Source organism: Octodon degus, unplaced genomic scaffold (genome assembly GCF_000260255.1).
Source record: "Octodon degus isolate 3935 unplaced genomic scaffold, OctDeg1.0 scaffold00021, whole genome shotgun sequence".
Taxonomy (NCBI): domain Eukaryota; kingdom Metazoa; phylum Chordata; class Mammalia; order Rodentia; family Octodontidae; genus Octodon; species Octodon degus.
In genome coordinates this window covers 12,843,333-12,868,645 of record NW_004524597.1, presented here as the reverse complement: position 1 = coordinate 12,868,645, position 25,313 = coordinate 12,843,333, and the positions used below count along the sequence as shown (strand labels likewise).

The window sequence follows — 25,313 nt, the reverse complement described above, 5'->3', positions numbered from 1 at the left end:
GCCAGCCAGCCAGTTGGGTATGGGTCCTTTGATGGTTTCAGTGTGTGGTCTGTGGGAGCTGGTGGAGACACAGTAATAGAAAAGCATTCGTAGATGGTGGAGTGAATCCTTTGTGCCTTTCCCCCTGAACCATACCAGTGAGTGGGAGAATATGATGGTTGTGTCCATGGAAAGGCTCCATCAGGTTGGCAGGTTCCCTGTAGGTAGTCCTTTGGAAATACCTTTATTCTGTGAGTGCTGAGATATAGAGTCTACAAAGGTTTTATTTTAGAGACCCAAGAATCAGGAGCCACCGATGTCAGAGGCGAGCTCTCTGTTCCCAGAGCTATGGTGGCTTTCAGAGGCTTCTAGCTTGGAACAGTGAGCTGGAGCCTCCCTCAGCCTATGCCCTTTGCTTATATACCCATAGACAGGAATTGGTGGCCCTTTCCCAGGAAGATGGCCTATGTAGTTGTTTGTCCACGTTCCATTCAGATGTGGATCTGAATGGGCTAAGCCTGGACATCTCCCCCTGGCCTTCTGCCTCAGCAAGACATGTAGAGGGCTTGAAACACAGAGACCCACTTTATAGATGTGCTGCCTTCTGGGAGGAGCCCAGGCACTAGTGGGTACCTTGTACTTAACATCTAGGGCCAGGGCCCCTACACAGACACTTCCTAATCACTAGGATGCCCTAAGACAGGGCATGGCCCACCTTCACCCCTAGAGAACCATGAGACAGGTCACAGCCCACTCAGACCTCTAAGGCATCTAATGCACTCAGTAACATGCATATGCTCACAAACACAACAGTCACACATGTTCATACAGATATCAGCACATGGGCATAAATGCACACACAGATACTTTCTCTTGTATTCACAAGTACGTGTGTACACGTATTGGGCACTTAGATTCAGGCACTTAGCTCTACAGATGTGTCTCTGTGCACATCCACTGAACACCTACACACCACACATGTCTGTTCATTGGACTTTTATCAGAGGAATCTGTTCAACCCACTTCAGTATTGGAGTAGCTTCTTGGTGGTTCCGTGTTCTTGCTGCACACAGTGACTCTGCCCTGGATCTGCATCATGCATGTTTCAGGGACCTTCAAGTCACACTTCCAGGGTTGGAGGTATTGAACTCTAATCTCACTTTTTGACTCAGTTGTGGTATAATGCCTGCTGGGCCCCAGAGCCCCAGGGGCCCAGGGTCCGTATGGCAAAGGGATGTGCCTTCATCTACACTCACCCAGCACCCAGGTTGGAGGCAACATCCTTAGCACATGTCCCTGTCTGCTGGCATGAGTGAACAAAGCCTCCCAGGTGAGTGGGGTATGATGCCCTGTGTTGGGGTCCCGGAACCAAGATGAGGTCTTGTAGGGAAAACCTGGCCTTTTCGGAGAGGAGACCTTGTCACCCACTGGCTCCAGCTCCATGGGTGGTTCTTGTTCTTGCTGCTAGTGCTACTTCCTGCCCTGCATTCCCCCTGCCAGTGAGCAACATAGGTCCAGGGTGACTGAATGTTGTGGGTGGCAGAGGTACAGACTGCTCAGTACTGATGAATGTCCTGGTGAAGGGAGAGGTTTGTACAGTTCTGACAACCATGTGATTTTTGCCCATGCAGCCCTGCTCGTTAGTGGTTCTATTCTGGGCTGTTGCAGGTTCAGTGAGGCCCTTCTGTCATCTGCTGACTGCTGTTTGTTCAACTTATTCTTTTCCTTCTCCCTCAGACGTTGTGACCCTCTGTGAGCAAAACCACCCCCTTGCAACTCATGTGCATCATCTTCTTTAAGTTTGATCCTCGACCTGCTTCCAAAAATGCATACAGGTAACCAACCCCCTTGCCCTGCATCTGCCATGCTCCACTGGATCTGGGGTATGGTTTTGTTCTCATTCCACTTGGACACCATGTGCAAGAGAGGCAAGGGAAGCCTCAGGGCATGTGGGCCAGGCCCTGGATGGTTGAGTCCCAGTGGCAAGATCTAATGCTAAGTTGCCTAAGACAGGCTCAGACTTTCGATCTTCCTACCACAGCCTCCTAGAGTGTTGCAATTATAGGTGTGTGTCACCACATCTGGCTAAGTTTTTTTTTCTTTTTTTTTTGAGGAACCGGGGATTGAACTCAGGCCCTTGTGTTTGCCAGGCAAGCACTTATTCTACTGAGCTAACTCCCCGGCCCCCTGGCTAAGTTTTCATCACTTAAAAATGTGTGCCAGAAATGATTCGGACTGGTTCAATGAAATTCTATTAAGTCACTGCAGAATTGCATAGATCCTGTGGCTCCTAATGGCTGAATTCACTCGATTCCATCCAAGAAACAGCAACTGAGGGGTGTCCAGTGTTTTTTCCCCTCTGACCAAGGAAGAGACCACAGAGGCAGGCCAGAGGAGATCATGAGCAGCGCCTAGCAGAGTGAGCGAAGCAAATCAGGGTCCCCCTAGCAGAGTGAGTGAAGCAAGTCTTGTCCAGACAGAATCCTTCAGGGCAAGTATATAGTAAAGAACTACTAACTGTAATGGGGCGCTGGAGTTGTGAGGGACTGGCTGGCTGGACGGGAACAGAACTGTAAGATTATAGGAATAGCAGATATAAGGAGTAACTACACCTCCTATGGCTGAGATAGAGTGCCTAGGATTGTGCCCTCTCTTTTACCTTTAGGCAGAGATCCAGACATTGCCAGAAAAGGTATAGCTATGACCCACCAGATGCCAAGAAGTCCCTGAGTTGCCATGCTAGCAGAACTTTCTGGACATCTATCTTCTGGGTACTGGCACCTGTTACTGGGTGGAGGCTAGATGTGTGTGCTGGTCACTGAATGCTGCTTATTGCTGGCACTATGGGAGTGAGTACCTGTGGAGGCCACACATGGTTCAGGAACCTCCTGCAGAAGCACCCAGAGGTGGGGAGGAAACTGCCCTTCATCTCTGAATGTCTCTTTCTAGCATCCTCCCACAAGGGAATAGAGCCCAATAGTCCTTGAGTCTGTCATGAGCACTGTTTGTTACTCCCAGATACAGCCGTAAGCCTACTTCATATTCTGTTCCTTGATGACCACCTTTATGTAATGTAAAAATGGTAAGAAGGATGGGGGAAGAAATGATGGGTATACACACCACGTGCAAATAGGCAGTAAAGAAGAACTGTGAGAGCTGTGTGCAATGGCACCCGCCTGTAATCCCATATGCTGGAGAGGGTGAGATAGGAGAATCGAGCTCGATGCCAGCCCAGGCAATTTAGCAAGAAATCTCAGGGGAAAAAAAGGGAGAGAAAAAAGAGGTGAGGGGAAGAGGAAAAGGGCTCCTCTTCAGCCTGGGCACAAGTACTTAATGCCCACACACATGGGAATGGCTCTGCTTACCTGATCACCATTAGGAGAGCCAGGTTTGTTTACAGTACCTTCAGTGTGACTTTCACAGTGGACCCTTGGCTGCAGGTTTTTGGGTTTTTTTTTTTTTTTTTTTTTTTTTTGCGGAACCGGGGATTGAACTCAGGCCCTTGTGCTTGCCAGGGAAGAGCTTATTCCACTGAACCATCTCTCTGGCCCCTGCAGTTTTGTTTTGGTACTGAAGAATCAAACTTAGGACCTCACACTTGCTAGGCAGGTGCTGCGCCACTGGGCTAGGTCCCTAGCCCCTAGCAGCTGGCTCTTGGTGAGGTGTGGGAATGGTCCCTTAGAGTTTGTTCCTGTGAAGTCATACCAGCAAGAGGGTAGACTCTTGATGGGAGACATCCACAGTCATAGCATGCTATGGGCTGCATTGTGCCCCCTCATATTCCTGTGTTGAATCCTTATTTTGTCAGAATGTGACTGTGTTGGGAAATAAGTTTTTAATAAAGTGATGAAGGAGGGGTAGAGAAGAGATTGAGAATGATCAATATATTTATATTTACATATATCTGCATCTTCAAAATGAACATAATTATTAAGTATCACAAAAGTATATAGCAGTAAAATTAATTTTAAAATGGGGAGACAGCTTGGGGGGGGAAAGCGATGATGGTAAAATGAGGCTATATTGGTAGGTCTGATTCAATATGATGGCTGCCCTTGGGAAAAGAAATTAGGACACAGACATACTGTGGAAGGCCAGTGTGAGTGCAGATAGACTCATATTGCTGAGAGGGGACCCTCAGAGGAAACCAACTGTTGACACCTTGGTCTTGGACATCCAGCCTCTGGAACTGCAGGATAATAAATTACTACTTTTGTTGTTGCATCTCACAGTCCATGTCTTTCATCATAATCTACTTTCCATCCCTCTTTAGCCTTTTTCTGCCCTTAGATTATAGTTTTGACAATATCAGTTTTCAGAGATTTCAACATTTAAGATTTATCTTCCTAACTTTTAGGACTTAAAATTGGACCAAGTGGAGTGGTACACACCTATCATCCCAGCATTATGGAGGTTAGGCAGGATTGCTGCAAGTTGGAGGGCAGCCTGAGCTATGTAGGGGAAGGGGAGGGTGTGGGAGGGGAAAGAGAGAGGAGAGAGGAGAGAGGAGAGGGGGGAGGGAGAGGGGGGGGAGGGGGAGGGGAAGGGAGAGGAAGGAAGAAAGGAAGGGGAGGGGGAGGGAAAGGGAAAGGGGAAAGGGGGAGGGAGCTGACCAGATAGCTCAGCAGCCTAAAGGGCCTGCTTAGGCAGAGCACAAGGGCTGGGTTTGATCCCCAGCATGCTGTGCCGCCTGGCCCCAGGGGCGCACTGAGACAGCAATTGAGACTAGGTGTGGTGGCATGTGCCTATAACCCCAGTACTTGGGAAGCTAAAAACAGGAGAATCATTATGAGTCCGACCTTAGTGAGACCCTGTAGACCCTGTACTAAATACATTTTTTTAAAAAAGAAGAAAGAAAAAAAGAGAAAGGAAAATAAAAGGATTAGAGACATTTAGATTTTATTTTTTCCATTTATATATTTGGCACAGGGTCTCACTGTGTAGCTCGGACTCCTAGTGATCCTCCTGTTTTCAGCCTCCCCAGTGCTGGGATTACAGGGGTGTGCCACCAGGCCCAACTTGGTCTTGGCTCAGTGCGCCCCAGGGGTGGGGCTGGTGCAGTGTGTGGGCTCGAACTCTGGTCCTTGTGCTGCCAAAGTATTTATGACTTTTTTGGAGATAGGGTCTTGCTATGTGGTTCAAGCTAAATATAAACTTTTATATAGTCCAAGCTGGCCTTGAATTTATGGTGACACTTTTGTCTCAGCCTCCGAAGTGTTGGGACTACAGGGGTGCACTACCATGACCCATGAGACTTTTATTTTTTTTATTTTTATTTTTTTAAATATTCTTTTTTTAAATTTAATTTTATTTATTTGTGTGTGTGTGTGTGTGTGTGTGGCCAGCTCAGCCCACCAGGGGGCGGGGCTGGCTGGCATGTGGTGCTGGGGGATTGAACCGCGGTCCCTGTGCTTTGCTAAGCTTGTTCTAAGTAGGTGCTTTAGGCCACCGAGCCATCTCACCAGCCCCCCATGAGACTTTTAGATTTTAGGTGTTTGTTTGATTTGGTTTGCTGGTAGGGATTGAACTCAAAGAGCTACATCCCCAGTCCTTTAAAAAAAATAATTAATTAATTCGAGACAGGGTCTCAACAAATTGCACAGATTGGGCTTGAATTTTTTTTTAATTTTTATTTATGTATTTATATTTTTGGTACTGGAGATCGAACTCAGGACCTTGTGCTTGCCAGGCAGGCATTTATGCCACTGAGCTATCTCCCAGCCCCTTGGGCTTGAATTTATGATCCTCTTGTCTCAGCTTCCTGAGTAGCTGGGATTATAGGTATGTGCTACCACGCACAGTAGACTTTAGGGGTTTTGGTCTGTTAGCATTCTAATACCTGGGATTATGTTTTGGGGGGATAATGATCAGCATTTGTAGGTTTAAGATGCTGTGTTTGCGGTAATTTGATACATGTCAAATGAATAGGCACCATAGAAGAACCAAGATACCACCAGCAGGGTAACATGGTCACATTGTCCTGTAACCCTCATCTTTTAAAAAAATGTTTCTTACGCTCCTATGTAAAGCCCCTTCCTAGCCACAACCTGGAGTGGCTGCTGGGCAAGTTGTTGCCTCTGGAGTTATCTCTGAGGACCAGATTGCTGGGTCATGGTACAAAGCACCTGCTACTTGCTGCCAACTCACCCCCACCCCTGTGATAATAGGCCCCACCCCTCAAATGGTATACATGCCCACCCCCCAGATAGTGCATAGACTCACCTCTCAGCAGTGGGAGGCATGCCTGGTGTTAATAGATCAACCGTGGTTGCAGCTAGCGCAACAGAACAAAGCCAGGGGCTGACTGGGCATGTTCAGAGCCCTGCACTGTGGTGTCGCAGCCCCAGCTCTCTGCACACGGGGTGCGGACAAAGCTTGCTCTGCATCGCAGCCCCCACCAGTGTTGACTGAGGAAATCACTTCCTCTGTCTAGAGCTCACTGTGAGTGCTCATTACACCTGCTCATTTCTACATTCTGTATTTTAATGAAATCTCTGCCAAACCACCAGCAATTCAACTAAGCAGGGACTCCTATAATAAAAATAATCCAACAATTACTGTTCTCAAATTATTAGGCACACATTCCTTGTTTAAAAATAGGCAATTGAACATCTTAGCACAAAATGTTTTGCTTAGTCAGCTTTGCTTTTCATTTCCTCTTTTTTTTTTTTTTTCCCCATGCTGCAGCAACCAAAAATAAAATAAAATAGTTGGCAACCAAAGCCAGCAGCTCCTACCTGGCTTTGGACTGTAGAACTCATCACTCTCCCTGGGAGCCCTAATAGGGGCCTCCCAGCTCCCATCTTCCCTCACCCTCAAGGATTGGGGAGGTGAGGGTAGAGAAGGAACATTTGGTATTTAAGAGAAAGTACCAGAAAAAGACCACATGTAAATTGATTTCTAACCTTAGGGGCAACAGGGACTCCCAGCCTGGTCTCTGGTGTGTCTTTCACAACTATGTAATGTTCTGCCACTTGGAGATCATGTTATCTTCTTCCTCCTAGCAGTTGTCCAGGCCACAGCCTGTGCAGACCGAAGGGCAGATGTGCTTATTGTCAACTCGTGCCTGCCAGGATGGCCCTGCTAGGATGGCCAGGGAATGTAGGCCTTGCTGCTGGCCTTGCTGCGGTGGTGGCGGTGGGGACAGTTCAGTCCAGAAGGGACAGAGCAGATATGTGAGACACAGGCTGTGTCTGGATTGGAACTTGTCATTTGGAGGTACAAAGGATTATTCTGTGAATGGCTGGAGTTTGTGGCAGGAATGGTGGCCACTTTCTGCCACCTTTGGCAGATAAGGTACAACCCTGAAAGTGGCTGAGAGGATGAGACAGAGAGTGGCTGGTGCTGCAGTTAGAGGTAGGGTGGGCCAAATGGGGTAGCCTGAAGGGTTTCATCAAAGATTCAGAGAGTTTAAAGTGATGTACAGTCCCTGGGCAGTAACATCCCATGCCTCCCTGTACACCTACAACACTGTGAATCACAGAATGAAATTGTCCTCAGAAGCCCTGGGTGCTGCTGAGATTTGGCATGTAGCCTCACAGTCCTTTTGGCAAGGGCTTCACACTTCCAGGAAGCCTGAAGGCTTGCTGTGGCTGTTCTCAGGGAATAGCACATGTGCTTAGAAAGGGTGTCTCACGCCTCTAGCCCAGTTCCTTCTTTGTGCTTGGTGACAGCACTGAGGGTCTTCACCTGCCCAGCCATCCTCCCACTGGCCAGGCTCTGTTTGGCTGCATGGGGGCTATATGGGCAGGGGCTGAAGCTGTCTTATTGGGCATATGAACCTGTCTCCCAGCAGCAAGCCATGGAAACCTATAAGTTTGCATGGCACTTTCCTGTTTCCTGGGCAGGGGTGCTGAGCAGTCTCTCTGGGAGCTGCCTGGAGTCACTGTGGACCTTTGCCAGGTGAAGGCCTTGTGAGGACTAGTGGATTCCTGTCCTCTTTGGAACTTGTACATGGATGCTATATTAGAAACTATTTTAACAAGAGAGAAGGCTGAGGGTATAGAGCACAGGCTAAATTCAACCCCTAGTACCCAGAGAAATAAAGAGAGTGAGAGTCGGACCTGATAGCACGTCTGTAATCCTAGCACTTTGGGAGGCTGAGGCTGGAGGATTACAAGTTAAAGCTCAGCCTGAGCAATTTCGTAACTTAGACCCTGTCTCAAAGACAAAAAGTTTTTAAAAAGGGGTGTGTGTTTGGGGGGGTAGGGACATAGCTCATTGTGAAGGATCTGGTTTGAATCCTGAGGGGGACATGGCTTTTGTGTTTCTATGTAATATGGCCAGTCATGCTTTCTTCTCTCAGGCTTATCTTGGCAGCCAACAGGGATGAATCCTACCACAGACCATCCAAGCTAGCCGACTTCTGGGGCAACAACAATGAGATTCTTAGTGGTAAGTCTTCTTTGACACCTATTTGACAGCTATTCATTGTGGCTTCACCTGAGCCCCTGGGGCAGCATGAATGCACAGGTCCCAAAATGAGCTTCACAGGAGCCCTGCTGCCAGTGTAAATGTCAAATATATGAATGACCCATATGAATAGGTGGGTCTGGGCTCTGGGGCAGTGCTAGTTTAGCAATTGAACAGCCTTGAGCTGTCCCCCCAGCACTATCCACATAGCTTCACATGTCTTGGTCAGTCTGCATATGAAGATCATGTCCCTTGGCCACTTTCAAGGCACGCTTGCTAATGTGTGCACGCACCTCCGTGTGTGTGTGTGTGTGTGTGTGTGCTTATCTGCATCCACAATTCTGTTGTGTGCTCCTTGCTCCTGGGATAGTGGGCTGAGTTTGGGAGCAAAACCTTGAATGGGGTACATTCTGTTTTAGAAATATGACCAGTGCCTCCATTTTCCTGAACTCTTCACCCCATCCTGGCCTCTGCCTGGCTCTCTATGCTTTTTCCTCACCTGATCCTGGGCATTCTAATCTAATGAGGGACTCACTTCAATTATTTCTCTGTTTCTTAGATCTTTTATCTTAGGATTCATTCCCCCACCCCACCATGTTTCCTTTGTTTTTTGTTTGTTTTATACGGAAGAGAAAATCTTAACTCTGTTGCTTGGCCGGATAAGGCGTTCTTACTCATATTTAAATGTTGACTTGTAGGATTTCTTTATGCATTCTGGATGACTCTTGTTGGATAAATGTACGCCTACTCATTTCCCTGATGCTATCTTTTTGGTGAACAGACTTCTATTTTAACAAAATGCAGTTTATCTATTCCATCGTAGTTTGTTCTTTTTGTGTGTTGTCTAAGAAGTCTGTACTGCCCCTAAGGTCAGTGATATTTTTCTCTATTTGCTTCCAGATGCCTTCTGATTTTCAGGCCTATGGTTTGGTCTGTGATTTATCTCAGAAGTATTTTTGTACAAAGTATGAGGTTGAGGCTTACCCCCTACCCTCTCTGGTTAGTTCAGCACCATTTATTAGGTGGATGTTCTTTAGCTTGTTGTATAATTATGGCAACTTGATTGTAAACCAGTTGATCATATATGTGTGGGTCAAGTCTAGAATCTGTTATGTCCCATGGGTGTATGTGTCTGTCTGGATGTCAGTACTGCAGTCTCTTACTTAATGTCCTTGTGAACCAAGTGGAGTAATGAATGCCTGTAGTCCCAATTATTTGGGAAGCTGAGGTGGGAGAATCATTTGAGCTTTGGAAGTCAAGGCCAGTTTAGGTAACAGGAGAGACCCCAGCTCAAAAAAGAAATATCAAGTAACAGTGTTTAGCAGGCCTTAAATCAGGTCTGGTGCAAGTGCTCCATCCTTGTTCTTTTTTTTAAAAAAATTATTTATTTATTTATTTATTTATTTATTTATTTATGGGGGGCCAGCTCAGCCCACCAGGGGGTGGGGCTGGCTGGCATGTGGTGCTGGGGGATTGAACCGTGGTCCCTGTGCTTTGCTAAGCTTGTTCTAAGGTGCTTTAGACCACTGAGCCATCTCACCAGCCCTATCCTTGTTCTTTTGCAGAACTGTTTGCTTTCCCACTTCCTTCCTACGTTTTTTGGTTTTTATTTTAAAATTAAATTTAAGGCCAGGGAGATGGCTCAGTAGAATAAGCGCTTCCCTGGCAAGCACAAGGCCTGAGTTCAATCCTCAGTTCTGCCAAAAAAATAAATAAATAAATAAAATTTAATTAGTTAATCTTTTTATTTATTTATTTACTTATTTCTATTTTAGGGAGGGGTCTACAGGGTGTTTAGGGTCTCGCTATTAGATTGGACTCGTAGTGATCCACCTATTTACAGCCTCCCTAGAGCTGGGATTACAGGCCCCATACCACCATGCCCAATCTCAATCGCTGTCTCAGTGCACCCTGGGTGCAGGGCCAGGATGGCAGGGCAGCAGGCCAGGGCCCCTGTGCCTGCTTGCAGGTGTTTTAATCTCCTGAACTATTTGGTTGGCCTAATTAATTTTTTTGAGTCAAGTTCTCACTATGTAATTCAGGATGGTCTTGAATTCACTGTATAGACAAAGTTGGCCTGTGAGTCAAGACAATTTTCCTGCCTCAGCCTCCTGAGTACTGGTATTATGGGTGTGTATCACCATGCCCAGATAAAGCCTAACATTGTTTTTGTTTTTTTTAGGAATTCAACAATGGTTGCTATATTGCATATTGTTGTCTTCAAATTAGTTGTTCAGACTACCAGATATAAGCATGCAAAATTGTTTAAAAAAAAAAAAGAGAAAAGAAAATTACAAAAAATTAAAAAGAGGGGCCAGTAAGAGCTCAGCAGGCTGAAGTACCTGCTAGGCAAGTGCAGGGACTGAAGTTCAATCCCGGGCACCACGTGCTGTGCCGGCCCCGCACCCAGGGCAGACTGAGCCAGCTAGAGTATGGGTGTCGTGGTGCACGCCTGTAATCCCAGTGCTGGGGATTTCTTTTGTCCTTTTCGTCATCCAAGTTGTTCCTTCCCTTTGAACAGATTCTTTCCTTTTTTTTTTTTTTTTTTTTTTTGCGGAACCGGGGATTGAACTCGGGTCCTTGCTCTTGCCAGGGAAGCACTTATTCTACTGAGCCATCTCCCCGGCCCAGATTCTTTCCTTTTCACAGTATCTATTGTACCTTTCAGATTTTATTTACTCTTTCAGGTTCTTACACTAGCAAGACAATAGGATGTATACACATGTGGGTCTGATTTATTTCACTTACGAATATGGTCTCTAGTTGTATCCATTTACCTATAAAAGCCTTGAGTTTATCTTTTTTATGCTTGAATAATACGCCATTTTGTAAAAATATCACATCTTTAAGTATTATTATTATTATTATTATTTAATGTATTTGGTACAGGGTCTCACTATGCAGCTCGGACTTGTAGTGATCCTCCTGTTTCAGCCTCCCCAGCGCTGGGTTTACAGGTGTGTGCCACCTCGCCCAGTCTTGGTGGCTGGCTCGGAATGCCCGGGGTGGGGCTGGTGCAGCATGTGGTGTTGGGGATGGAACTCTGGTCTCTGTGCTTGCCTAAGCAGGCACTTAGTTTGCTGAGCTATCTCTGCAACCTGTTCTTTTTTTGTTTGTTTTATTTTGTTTTGTTTTTGCAGTACAGGGGATTGAACTCAGGACCTTATGCTTGCCAGGTAGGTGCTCATGCCACTGAGCTATCTCCCCAGCCTTCACATCTTTTTTATCCATTCCTCAGTTGCTGGGCATCTAGTTATGACATCTAGCTATGACAAATTGTGCTGCTATAAACATGGGTACACATATATCTCTGTGGTATGATGTTTTCAGTTCTTCTGAAAAAATACCCAGGAGGGGAATAGCTGTGTTGAATGGGACCTTTAATCCTAGTTTTTTGAGGAATCTCCACACTTATTTCCATAGTGATTATACTACTCTGCACTCGCATCAACAGCGGAGAAGGGTTCCCTTTTTCCCCACAACCCCTCAAGCATTTAGTATTTGTTGATTTCTTGATGATAGCATTTCTTTCTGGTGGGGATAAAATCTCAGTGTTGTTTTAATTTGCATTTTTCAAATGACCAATGATGTTGAACATTTTTTCATATATTTACTTGCCATTTGTATTTCTTCATTTTTTAAAAAAATTTATTTATTTATGTGTGTGTGTGTGTGTGTGTGTGTGTGTGTGACTGTGTGTGGCCAACCCACCAGGGGGCGGGGCTGGCTGGCATGTGGTGCTGGGGGATTGAACCACGGTCCAGGTGCTTTGCTAAGCTTGTTCTAAGTAGGTGCTTTAGACCACTGAGCCATCTCACCAGCCCCTGTATTTCTTCATTTGTAAGCCTAACTTTTTTTTTTTTTTTTTTTGCGAAACCGGGATTGAACTCAGATCCTTGCCTTTGCCAGTCAAGCACTTACCCTACTGAGCCATCTCCCCAGCCCCAATGTAAGCCTAACATTTTTAAGCAGTTCTTCTTTGCCTGTAGCTTTAGTGTATCCAGTCAAAATTCTGTTTTCCAAAATTACTTAGTTGAGGGCCGGCCAAATAGCTCAGTGAATTAAAGCACTTGCAAGCTGGCTCAGAGGCTGGGGGTTTGATCCCTGCCCCCAGGGCACACTGAGACAGCCTTTGAGACTGGGCATGGTGGCGTGCGCTTGTAATTCCAGCTCTTGGGAGGCTGTAAACAGGCAGATCACTACAAGTCCAATCTAGTAGTGGACTCTGAACACCCTGTAGACCCTTCCCTAAAATAAAAAAAAAAAAAATTACTTAGGTGGTATCTGAGCATGGTGCTTGCCCTGTAGTCTCACCACTCAAGAGGCTGAGGCAGGAGGATTATTATGTTTGAGACCAGCCTGGGTTACATTAGTGGAACAGCCTGGAATACATAGTGAGACTCTGTCTTAAGAAACAAAACAAAACAAAACAACAAAGTTACTTTGGTAAGTTCTTTCTCTTCCAGTGAGGTAGTGTAGATTCATTTATTATCTGCTTACCTGGGATTTGAATTCACTACATAGAATATGTTGGCCTGGAATTCAAGACAAGTTTCCCGCCTCAGCCTCCTGAATACTGGTATTACAAGTATGTATCACCATGCTTGGATAAAGCCTAACTTGTGTTGGCTAAGTGTATTCTTTTCATTTCCATGGTCTTAAGAGTCAAACTACACACTGGGACTGGGGAAATAGCTCAGTAGAATAAGCACTTGCCTGGCAAGAAGAGTCAAATGACACAATAAGGGGTACCTACAAAAGTGTCTTCCCTCTTATTACTGCTGCCCTGTTCTCATTCTCCATTTTGTTCCACATTTTCTCATCCACCCTGTGGAGATGTCTTAATCATTTTCATCATTGCTGGGACAAAATAACAGACACTCACAATTTAAAGAAGAGATTTATTTTGGCTCGTATTTCAATCCATAGTTGGCAGGCTCCAGGGCAGGATGGCATGGCAGAGTGGCAAGGTGGAAGACAAGCTGTTCTTTATGGCAGCCAGGAAGCAGAAAGCAAGGGAGAAGCTGGGAAGGGGGGTACTGTAGACACTCCCAGGCCATGCCCCGGTGACCTGCTGCTTCTGACCAGACCCCACCTAACAACAGCAGGTCAGCTGCTCTGTCCTATGATCCACCTTCCCAACAGGGTCTTTGAGGCCATTTTAGGTCTGAAACAGTAACATTATGTCCCTGGTCCCCAAAAGACTCATTTGTGTCACTTTATACAACATGCATTTAGCTCATCTGTAAGAGACATCACATTCTTAGTAGCTCCAGCATTGCTGAAAAGTCCAAGCCCAAAGTCTCCTTTGAGAGTCAAAGCAAACTCTTAGCTGTGAGCCTCTGCAAAAATAAAAAAGTTAAACACTACTGATGTATGGTGGTACAGGGTAAACATTACCATTGTAAAAGGGAGGAATAGGAATACATAAACCAATGGGACCGAAGCAAAATGAAACCTGACAGGACAAACATTAAATCTTTTTTTAAAAATTTTATTTATTTATTTATGTGTGTGTGTGTGTGTGTGTGTGTGTGTGTGGCCAGCTCAGCCCACCAGGGGGCGGGGCTGGCTGGCATGTGGTTCTGGGGGATTGAACCGTGGTCCCTGTGCTTTGCTAAGCTTGTTCTAAGTAGGTGTTTTAGACCACTGAGCCATCTCACCAGCCCACAAACATTAAATCTTGTAGTTCCCTGTCTAGTACCCAGGGCAAGCTGTGGTGAGATCTGCACTCTAAAGGGCTAGGGTTGTTCTGCCCCTATGGCATTGCCAGGGTTGCAGCTCCCATGGCTGCTCTCTTGGGCTGGCTCTGTACACTCCTTGTGGCTTTTCTCAGATCTTCAAACTTCCGGGCTTCTCCACCTTTCTGGGGTTTCCAGTGCAGTTTGGATTTCATTCTCATAGCTTCATTTGGTGCCTTTTCAATATCACATTGCCTGGGCTCCGTCTTGAGCCAGGCATGGTGGCACATGTCTATAACCTCACAGCACACAGGAGACTGAGGCAGGAGGATCCTTTAGAGTTTGAGACCACCCTGGGCTACAAAGTGTGCTTGAGGCCAGCCTGAGCTGCTTTGTGAAACCCTGTCTCAAAAAGACTGGAAGAGAGAGAAAGAGAGAGAGAGAGAGAGAGATCGATCCTCTGGTCTAGCAAGTATCCCTCTGTAGATTTTTGATTTTTGTTTTGATTGCTGGGGATCCAACCCATAGTCCCTTGCATGTTAGGTAATACTCTGCCACTGAACTACACTCTGCATCTCCTGTAAGATCTGTCTTACCTAGTGACAAGGCTTGATGACTTGTGGAATACTGACCGTAGTCTGGACCTGTGCTTGTTCCTGTAGATGTGGCCCCTAGGTAGGGAAGCTATCTTAGTGCCCTGAACCCCCAATCTAGGTCATATGCAGGGTGTGTTGTGAGGTCATGTGCAAACCTCCCAGATTCAGATTCACCCTACTGATCCTGAGATGGGCATATCTGGTGCATGCAGTGTCTTGTGGGATAGGGTTATTACCTATATTCTTTCCATATCCTAGGACCTGCCTCACTTTGCAGAGTTGGAGCCCCAACGCGTGGGCAGGGCTGCTGGGCTGAGCTACATAGTGTCATGGAGCAAGCCCCTAACATTGCTTTTCCTAGGGTACAGGCACTGAGTGGGAACCAGAGCTGGCTCAGATCCCATCACAATGAGTGGTAACTGTCACCTGCCACAGGGCTCGACATGGAAGAAGGCAGGGAAGGAGGCACATGGCTGGGCATCAGCACACGAGGGAAGCTAGGGGCGCTCACCAACTACCTGCAGCCACAGCTGGACCGAGATACCCGTGGCAGAGGTAAAGGGGAGCGGGGTGGGGGAAGCAGGACTGGGCCCAGGCAAGGGGGCTGTGTGACCCAGTGGGGTAGGGCCTAGTAAGGCAGGCAGAGTGGGCCAGAAAGGGTAGGCAGGAAGCAGGCGCTCCCTCAAGGTAGAGCTTTTTCTAGGCTCCTCACCTATCTCAGGAACATGAGACACAAGAGAAGGGGAAGGGACCTATGGCATCACCGTAATAGCCACCATTGTTCTGGTCTCTGGGCACCCACACAGATGTGGTTATGACCGTGAGAACCCTTTAAGGGTGTCAGTTCACAAAAATGTCACTCCTGTTGTATCTTTGTCCACCATGCCAGCAGCATGGATACCTCCCCCTCCCTCTAGCACAGTTCTATTGACACACATCATTCATGGTGAAGTTTTGTCTTTCTTTGTGCTGGATTTCCCTAAAGAGAAATATGGGAAAAATATTTCGGGTTTTTTGTTTGTTTTGTTTTAGATGGGATTCTCTTTGTGTTTCCTAGATTGTCCTCAAATTCATGATCTTCCTGTCTCATCCTCTCAACTATAATCTGCTGTGCAATTTGGCCAGCCTTTATTTTTATTTTTTATTTTTTTGGTGGAACCAGGGATTGAACTCAGGTCCTTGCGCTTGCCAGACAAGCACTTATTCTACTGAGCTATCTCCCCGGCCCTCATCCTCTCAACTAGCTATGATGACAGCCTCTGTTCCTGGCTGGAAGATTTTTTTTAAAAACAAACAAAAAATTGTAGTTCTCAGTGCCACCCTTTGTGGCAGCCCTCAGTGAAGTGTGGCTGAATCCAGTTGCTGTAGCTCCAGTGGGATCCCTCTGTCTTTGTTGTATCTCAAGAAAAGGGGCTCATCTGCCACCCAAGTCATATGTCCCTGTCCCCTGCACACAGGTGAACTTGTAACCAACTTTCTGACCACTGACATGGACAGCTTGTCCTACCTGAAGAAAGTCTCCCAGGAGGGCCACCTGTATAATGGCTTTAACCTCATAGCAGCTGACCTCAGGTGAGTCTGCCAGAAGGGGACAGCAACCTGACCCTGCACTGCCCTGGGGCCAGATCTCCACCACTCCAGGCACTTACAGAGGCTTGGCAAGCATCCCAAAGACCTAGCCTGTCTCAGGTCCATCCACCTGAGTCATGGGGAATAGAATGAGGGCTTCTTGCTCTCTGCTTCAAAAGAGCTGGTGCTGTGAAGGGCAGTCTGTGGCCCCGGCTAGGTGTCCACTCCCCTCCCATGGGAGGCCCTGTAGAACAGCCCACAGCAGCCCTGGTCATGTGCTGTGACCCTAGGCGGTTCTCAAATTAGAGATATGGCCACAGGTACTGTGGAGATTTTGTGTTTTGCCTTTTGGTGAAGTGAGCATCTTCCCCTATCCCCCTCTGGCTCCTCTCTTTCTCATTCTGATGCCCCAAAGTCAGCAGATGCTATAAACTAGGTAGGCAGGTATGTCCAACCTGAAGCCTGTGAGTTGAACATGTCTGGGTTGAGGTAAAAAAGATTTAGAATAATTTTTTGTTATTTGTATTTTTTTATATGCAGTCCCAAACAATTCTTTTTCATTATATCCCAGGCAAGCCTAATATGTACAAAAGCCATGGGCTGCTGGTTGGAGGGGCTTCCTCCAGGACAGACAGATGGGAGTGAGGGACAATCAGTACCCATGTTAAGAGCTCCTTGCTGAGCTGGTTCCTTCCATGAGAGGTCTGCTGTGCCTCTAGCATCCACTGCATGTGGAGGGCCAAGGGTGGAGGCTGGTGTTGGCACTTGCTGTCTGGAACTCTCCTCCTCACTGACCTATAGCAGCTCCAAGTCCATGTACTCCCCAAACTTGGAGACCACTTTACCATGTCACTTATTCCATGTGTGGCCCCAGCTCCAGGACACTAGAACAGAGCCACTGGTGGGACTGGGCACTCAGCAGCAGTGCCAATGGCTGGGAGATAAGGGAGCTGTGCTCTACATGGATGTGTGGGCATGTATCAGGTATAACCCCTGCAGTTGTGGAAGTGTGGCCCTGGACCTCGGGGAGCCTGAACAGCCTTTCCTAGCTCCTGGGTCTGGAGTCTGCCACCCTGATCACAACTCAAGAAAGCACACAGTGACCAGAGAAGCATTCCATGAGTCAGTGGCAGATGGTACTGGGGCTGAGGCTAGCGGGTAGCAGTGAGCAGCCCTGTTGGTGGGTGCTGATAAGGAATCCAAGCCACAGCAGGCCCTCCTTATGTTGGCTGTGCCAGCTGCCCCAGCATAGACACCTGATACCACTGTTGTTACATCAAAAGTTCAAAAGCATTCTGCTTGAAAACAGCTCTGAATTTATTAACCAAACATCTTAAGGAAGCTGCCAAGGGGTGTGATGTACGAGGAACGTGAACACAGACTAGAGGCTGTAGAAGCTGGTGGGTGGGTCATGCCTGGTGGCAGATGGCAGCATGGAGCAGAAAGGATAGGAGGACTTAGCAGTACCCCCACCCACCCTTTCTACTCCTTTCTCTGAATTTGTCCATTTGGAAGATGCAGGTCTCTTTGTCTGGTATCTAATGTGGAGGATGATTCATAGATCTCAAAGTCATGATGCATACTCAAGAAACTGAGGTGAGAAATCTCAAGTCAGAGTCCCACTTGAGGTAACTTAGTGAGACCCTGTCTCAAAAAAGAAGAAAAAAAAAAAGGACTATAGCTCAGTGATCCTCAGTACTAAACAACAGCAACAAAAAGGCATTCCAAGTTCTAGCAGCAAGGCTTTCTGTGGTATTAAGGATCTGGGACATCTTCAGCAGTGATGCATGTTAATATTGTAGAGCATGCACTTAGAATATGATAGTAAGAAAGTGTGGTCTTTCAGAAGCCTATTTCACCCTGAGGCCACATGCTAGGAGCCCCAGAAGTGCTTGGAGAGAAGGGGACTGTGCCTCTCCAGAAGGCGCTGGTTTTCATGGGGCTCAGCCTTATAACTGTCAACATGTGATCATGTCACAGGGCATCCGTCTAGGCAGGAGGGTCTTCACATGCTGTTCTCTCCCTCCCTTGGTTGTCCCTAAGATGAGCTATCAGTGTTCTTGTGATGCTCTATAGGAACTAGGTCACCATGGCTTAGCCTTCCCAGCCCCTCAGCCTGGCTAAAGTAGACCATTGTTCTTGTGCTTGGCTAGGGCTTGGGGCTTGGCCCATGAGATCACTGGGCAGTGCTGAGAACAAGATACCCTATCCATCCTGTCTAACCTTCTCTTTACTCCATCCACAGCACAGCAAAAGGAGATGTTGTTTGTTACTATGGAAACCGAGGGGACCCTAAGCCCATTGTCCTGACGCCAGGTGAGCCTGCTGTGGCAGCCTGATGGGATGAAAGACTGCTGCTGTGTTAGGGATTCTCCATTCTTAATGTGGGACTCTCTGCCATCTGTGGGGTACTCCACAGCAGGAGCCCAGCCACACTCTGTGATGCTGGCCCTCCCCGTCCCACCTTGGACAGAGCCATCAGGGTCCAGAGCAGGTTCAGCTGAGCTCCCAAGAGCCTGTTGATACCTAACAGTGAAGCAGAGGGCTATGGTGGTGTGCGGTGCTAAGCTTGGCATCATGTCCCTACTGTTCTGCTTGCCTTCATGCCACCTCATTCAGTATTTTGGTGTAGCAGGTGATTGTCCACATATCATTAGGTCTGCCCTGAGCCCTTGGCAGCCTGGGCTGCCCATAGCCTGGGAAGAAATTGGCAAACACAAGGCATGAAAGGAAGCAGATATCCTCTTTCCTCATTCAAAACATTGGTGCAGGGGGCTCTAGGGAAGCAGCTGGGGGCTATCCTGAAGCCTTTTGTTCTCAGTAGCTGAGACCCTGCTGGCTAGCAATGTTTATTTTCTGCTAAGTCATTTTTGGTAGAAATTCTTTTCATCTACATCCTGTTTCATTCCCAAACCTGCCTTTACCTGATCCAAGTTGCCATAGGCTGGGGAGGTGGTGGAACAGGAAGATACGTGGTAATCAGTCTTGGGTTTCTTTGGGAGATAATGAAAAGGTTCTGGACTTAGTGGTGATGATAGCACAACTTTGTGCATATACTAAAACCCTTTAAATATGACACTAAAAAACAGGTGAACTGTAGAAAATGTTAGTCATATCTCACTTGATCTTAGCCAAAAGGCCGAGAAGCGATGAGTCATATCTCAATAAAGCTCTTATTTAAAAAGAAGAGACTGGGCTGGCAAGATAGCTCAGCAGACTAAGTGCCTGCTTAGGCAAGCCCAGGGACTGGGGTTTGATTCCCTGGTACCGAGTGCCGCACTGGCCCCGCCCCTGGGTGTGCTGAGTCTGGGTGTGGTGGTGCATGCCTGTAATCCTAGTGCTGGGGAGGGTGAAAACAGAGGATCACTACTTGTCTGAGCTGCGTAGTAAGATTCTGTACCAAATACATTAAAAAAAAAATCACAATTCATTTAAATAAAAGAGAAAAAATAAGAGGCATCAATGGAGCTAGTTATTGGGAAGAAGGAAATTACTGCTGAATTTTAAAAACAATTGCGGGCTGGAGAGATGGCTCAGTGGTCTAAAGCACCTACTTGAAACAAGCTTGGCAAAGCACAGGGACCGCGGTTCGATCCCCAGCACCACATGCCAGCCAGCCCCGCCCCCTGGTGGGCTGAGCTGGCCACACACACACACAATAAATAAATGTAATAAATAAAAATAAATAAATATTAAAAAAATAAAAACAATTGCTTGTAGATGGTAAATATATTGAAGAACAAAAAAAAGAGAGCGAGAGAGACTGAGAATTTGGCTCAGTGGTAAACCACATGCTTAGCAGGTATCAGGCCATGAGTTCAATAAAATGATGAAGATGATGTAGGACATGGATCAAGTTAGGGGGCAGACTTGGATGAAACAGGACATAATGTCCCCACATGCTACAGTTTCCTGACTGCTGGCACAATTCAGGCCTATCATGGTAGTTGCCCTCCGAGGCATGGGTTTCTAATTGTCTACTTTTGACTTTTGTAAGTGTCCTCATGCTCTATCTTTGAGAGAGATTCCCCATTGGAGTTCCAGGTGTTAGTTCTATGTCACTGTTCTCATTCAGGTTCCATGTAGCTACACTTCATGGTCTCTTATGTATGCCTGCATACAAAGATGGAGCAGAGAGGGCACAGAGGAGGTGCTAGTGTAAAGGGACAGCTCTGTTTCAGCCTTTTCTGGTTTCATTGTTCCTGGCTGGACCCCTAGCACCTCAGTTTATACCAGGTGGTTTGGTGAGAGTAGTTGCCCCTGAAATCACATAGCAGGGCCTCTGCATGGCCAGGTTGACCCTCCTCCCTGCAGGAACCTATGGGCTGAGCAACGCACTGCTGGAGACACCCTGGAGGAAGTTGTGTTTTGGCAAGCAGCTATTCTTGGAGGTTGTGGAGCAGAGCCAGGCACTCCCCAAGGATGCCCTTGTTGCCCAGCTCCTGGATGTGCTGAACAATGAGGAGGCGTAAGTAGACAAGTCCTCACTGGGTGACCATGCAGGCACTGGGCTGCAGAGGAAGGCAGACTTTACTGCCTGAAAGCCCATGGAGGTGATCAGGGCTAGCTCTTCAGCTGCCTTCCTGCTCTCCTGGTTGGCCCCCTTGGGCATCCAGTTGGTGTTTCCAATAGGATACTTGGATGATGAGAAGTGGGGTAACTGAGGGCCTGTTGGCTGGGAAGTTTGGTGCTCCCTGACCTTGGATATAGGCTTGCATAGCATTAGAGGAGCTGGAAGCTTTTCTCCACATGAGGCAAAGCCACAGAATTGAGAAGCTAACTCAGAGCTCATCTGGAAGATGACAAAATCTCCCATATCCTGTCTCCCCAGTGATCTAGGCTGAACACTGGGCACAGATGCACCTGTCCCTGGGGCTAGGAAGCCCCCACGTGCTTCCTAGCCTGGAGTCCTTAAGGCACTGCAGGTAGCAGTGGTGCATCCTCAGACCCTGGGTATTTAAATCTTGGCTGTCCTAGCAGAAGGTCTCAGTGATTGTCAAGCTGGCCTTGGTCTCACATGCAGCCCCATATCTTTCCCTTTCCGCTGGCCACCTTTCTGCCTAGGTGATCCAGTGTCTACTACTTCTTCCCATTCTATTGCTCCAACATCCCCTCAGAGGAATGGTCCCACCATGATTTCCAGGGGCCCCTCCCTGCCCCCTGCTCATCTGCCCTCTTTGTACCTCCCTCTCCCCTAGGTCATGGCATCATCCTTCAGCCTCAGCATCACTACCTGTTAAGGGAGCTCTACTGACCTCCTTGTCTAGCCACTTTCTCAGCAGTAAATCCATGTCGTGGTTGGCCATTGTGTCATCCTAGGCAATTCTGTGATGATCCCTAGCTGTTCTCATCAATGGCTGCAGTCCTGCTGCCTGTTGTAGTGACTTGCAAGTCTCAAGGTTCAAGCAGACTTCTGTCACATGGACAGATTCTCACAGTGCAACTCTAGGGGCAGAGAGAAAGTGTGTGTGGCACCTAGAAGGGTGGGCTTAATGATGGACCCATACATGGAAGGTTAACACAGGTATGGGGCCACCAAGCAACAAAGATAAAATGACCCTCATGGGGACAACCCGCTCAGGCCCCCCCTCCTGTCCCTCTCTTGGATCTGAGCTTTCTTTCCCTCAATAAATATATTTTGCTCATAAAAACAAAACAAAACACCCTCATGGTTGTGCACAGCCTATCCAAGGCTAAAGGGCTCCTCAGGAACCTTGAGGCTGGTAGGCCACCTGCCTACATGGGGCTATAGGCACCAGGAGAGGGAGTGATGGCCACCCTTTCCTCTGTTCTTCCAGACAGCTGCCAGACCCAGCCATCGAGGACCAGGGCCAGGAGTATATACAGCCTATACTGAGCAAGTATGCAGCTGTGTGTGTGCGCTGCCCAGACTACGGCACCAGGTATGGTGGGCCTGGGGCTGCTGGACATGTCCCCTTCAAAGCTAGAGGAAATGGCAAAGAAACAGCTTCCCCACATTCCACAGCATGCCAGGGCTAGACTCCTTCCTAGCTGAATGGATTCTATAGCCTCTGCCCTGCCTAGCCTTGGCTGTGTGAAGAGTGAGAATGTCATGAATGACTGGCAGCTCCCAGGTTTGTGGTCCATGAGTTTCCACTGTGCCCTAGGAAGGGCCCCTGAGCTGTCTCCTTCCCAAGTCAGAGACTGTGATGCCCCGTCTTACTTTGTTGCTCAGAATTGCTTTTGCTATTCTAGGTCTCCTCCAGTGCTAAGTGAATTTTAGGACTATTTTTTCTAACCCTGTGAGATAAGCTATTGATGTTCTGATTACATCCCCTTCTAGTGAGGTGCCAGTATATAGCCACCAGGTATCCAGGGATAGTATGTGTTGTTCTTAGAAGATCCCTTTGGGTAGATGCCCTGATACTGACATTCTAGGCCCTATGGGTTACATACCTAAATGGTGGGGGCTGCAGGCTACTCATTTCTGTATGTGTCCACCTTTCTTCCATGAGAGATAGGTATTACAACATGAAGAACCTCCCAAGCTGGGTGGTAGTGCACACCTGTGAGCCCACCATTTGGGAGGCTGAGGCAGAAATATTGCCACAAGTTCAAAGCCAGGCTGAGTTACCTAATGAATTTAAAACCAGCCTAATTACTGGTGAGAACTGGTCTCAAAAATAAAACAAGGGCTGGGGATATAGCTCAGTGGCACAACACCTGTCTGGCAAGTACAAGGTCCTGAGTATGATTCCTGGTACAAAAAAAAAAAAAAAAAGCAAAAAACAAAACATGAAGAACCTCTCACAGTGGGAAAAGACTGGGTGGGAAGAGGAGTGTACGCTGAAATTTAGCAGGTGGCCACCTGGCTTGGCTGGGAAGGTAGGGAAGGAAGGGGACAGGAGGGAGTTTTCCAGGAAGGAAAGGCGTGGGCCCCAAGTAGTTGAGAGCCTGACTTCTTAGAAGAACACATGGTGATCAAGAGTCTGGACCTTGGGGTCCTCTTGAGTAGGTAGGTGTGTGGTCAACCTAGCAGTTATTCTGTGGCAACAGGCAGGCAGGGCTCTTGCTAAAGAGGGAAAGCAGCACAGGCTATTATTTCAGAGCAGAGGAAACAAGACTCACCTATTGTGGGCCTGCATGGCCAACCAGGGAGCCAAGATGCCCCTGACAAGCTCCTTCATGACCCCAAGGCTGAGGTTGCTGCTCATCTATGACCCCCATCTCAGGCTGAAACAAAGGGCCTAACACAGGCCCCAGGCTTGATGGGCTTGCTTCTTCTACTTCAGCTATGGCCCTGACAGATGGGACTGGCACCAAGGGTTGCATAGAGAACACTGTCTTTCAGAACCAACACCATTATCCTTGTGGATGCAAATGGCCAGGTGACCTTCACAGAGCGCAGCATGCTGGACAAGGATCCCTCCCGGTGGGAGACCAACACCCATGAGTTCATGCTTCAGAGCTAACAGAGCTCTGGAGAGGCCCTGCTTCAAGGCGAGTGTGGACTAGAATCTTCATGGCATATGGCACTGCCTAGAACTCAGCCAGTGTCCTCTAGGCCTGGCACCCTCTGATCTATGTGTTATCTGTGTCCCTGTACTCAGCTCAGGGTCTGCCTTTGAAGAGTGACAGAGTCTGATGCTAGGCCTACACAGTCCCATACATTGGCAATGTAGTTGGGTCTACCCTGCTTGTGTGCGTAAGTAATCACATACACATAAAGGGAATGTGTTAACACATTTACATGCATAAATATGCACATGTACACATGGATACATACACAGGCACACATATGCACACAGAAGAGTCCTCACCACATATGCACTTCTAGCCAGTGGGTCTTTGCCTGGTCAAGTGATGGGGTAAGCTTTTGTTTAGGCCTTTTCTTTCCTGGGAGCAAAGAGTACAACTGTAGTTCAGTTCCCAGACATCCTGCAGAGGAGACAGGCCATGTCAAAGAAGATACAAAACTCATTTTTACAACTGAAGCACACCCTTAGTATGGTCTTGATGTGCCAGAGGGTCCTGTGTATATGCGGCAGTCTTCATATATACTGGATGATTTTAGGATGGTGTAGGTATCCCATGTATCCTAGAAGGTTCTCCGTGTACCAGGGGTGTCATGTACACTGGTCATTCTGCCCATGGAAGGCAGGTGTGTGCTGGGGACTTTTAGGCCCCTCCTCACTCAGGTGAGCATTGAGGGCTCTGTGCAGGTCTATCTCAGTAAGGGAACTTAGTTAACTGTTGCTGTCTCCCTTTTCCTTCCTGGAGAGTTCAGCTTCATAGGAATCTGAACTTATGTGAGCTATGGATAATAAAGCTTTGATCTGTGATAAGTGTTTCAAGGTCTTTCCTTTGTATGATGGTGACAGGATCTCCTGTGGTGGTATAAATGCCCATATGAGGCTCTTTCTCCTTCTTTGTCTTCCACATGAAGCCAGGCAGTCAGGAGGTCCATCTGTCCTTGGGCAGAGACTGTGGCACAAGGAAACCTATGTATGTATGTAAATTAGGTGTGGTTTACAGGGCAAATCACTTAATACTAGGGCTTATGAAGAGAAATCTTGGAGAGGCCATGGTTAGCCTGTGAATGGTAGTGGGCAAGTGAAGTCTGCCTTAGCCCTGGCACTCAGGAGCTTAAGTCCCCAGCCCTAGCCAAGATTATATCCCACATATCTAATGCGCAGTTCCAAGGCTTCTCTGTGCCTCTCCAGCTGAGCCTTGACTTGGTCTTTCAGAACAGCACTCCAAGCAATGAGCCCAAGGTAGATGCGGACTTGCATTGAGGTACAGCCTAGGTGTGATGAATTGCTGGTCCATCTGGGGCCAAATGGAGGCCCACTTTCCCTGCTCCAGGCCTGTGAGGAAACCGCAGTTTCAAGTCCACATGTATCTGGCAGTAAGAATGACAGGCTTTCAGCTGGGGCTACCACCTTACTGCCATCACACTCCTACGTTGGTGGTCTGTTCTATGTCGTGTAGCTTTGTTCTACGCCAGCCCCCACCCTGACCAGGCACAATGCTTTCATAGTGTCCCCACATGTTTGTCTCTACTCTAGGATTAGACATGTTCAGGGGTAAGCTTTCTTAGTCTTGTCATGAATCC

General features: G+C 47.5%; 1 protein-coding gene across 7 annotated transcripts in view; it reads left to right on the top strand.

The window, feature by feature from the left end:
• Tango2 (transport and golgi organization 2 homolog) overlaps positions 1-24,526 on the top strand; it is a 39,112-nt gene extending 14,586 nt beyond the window's left edge. For 5 of the 7 annotated variants that reach the window (XM_004627972.3, XM_023711614.1, XM_023711613.1 and 2 more), the window contains 8 exons: positions 1,717-1,814; positions 8,285-8,373; positions 15,104-15,223; positions 16,126-16,240; positions 18,483-18,553; positions 20,552-20,705; positions 22,036-22,140; positions 23,550-24,526. In XM_004627972.3, the coding sequence (XP_004628029.1) occupies positions 1,759-1,814; positions 8,285-8,373; positions 15,104-15,223; positions 16,126-16,240; positions 18,483-18,553; positions 20,552-20,705; positions 22,036-22,140; positions 23,550-23,670 (831 nt within the window). In that variant the 5' untranslated portion in view covers positions 1,717-1,758 and the 3' untranslated portion in view covers positions 23,671-24,526. Of the gene's footprint in view, positions 1-1,716; positions 1,815-8,284; positions 8,374-15,103; positions 15,224-16,125; positions 16,241-18,482; positions 18,554-20,551; positions 20,706-22,035; positions 22,141-23,549 lie in introns of those variants that run through there. The other 2 variants (XM_023711617.1, XM_012513972.2) reach the window with 2 other exon arrangements.
• Positions 24,527-25,313: the final 787 nt, after the last annotated feature.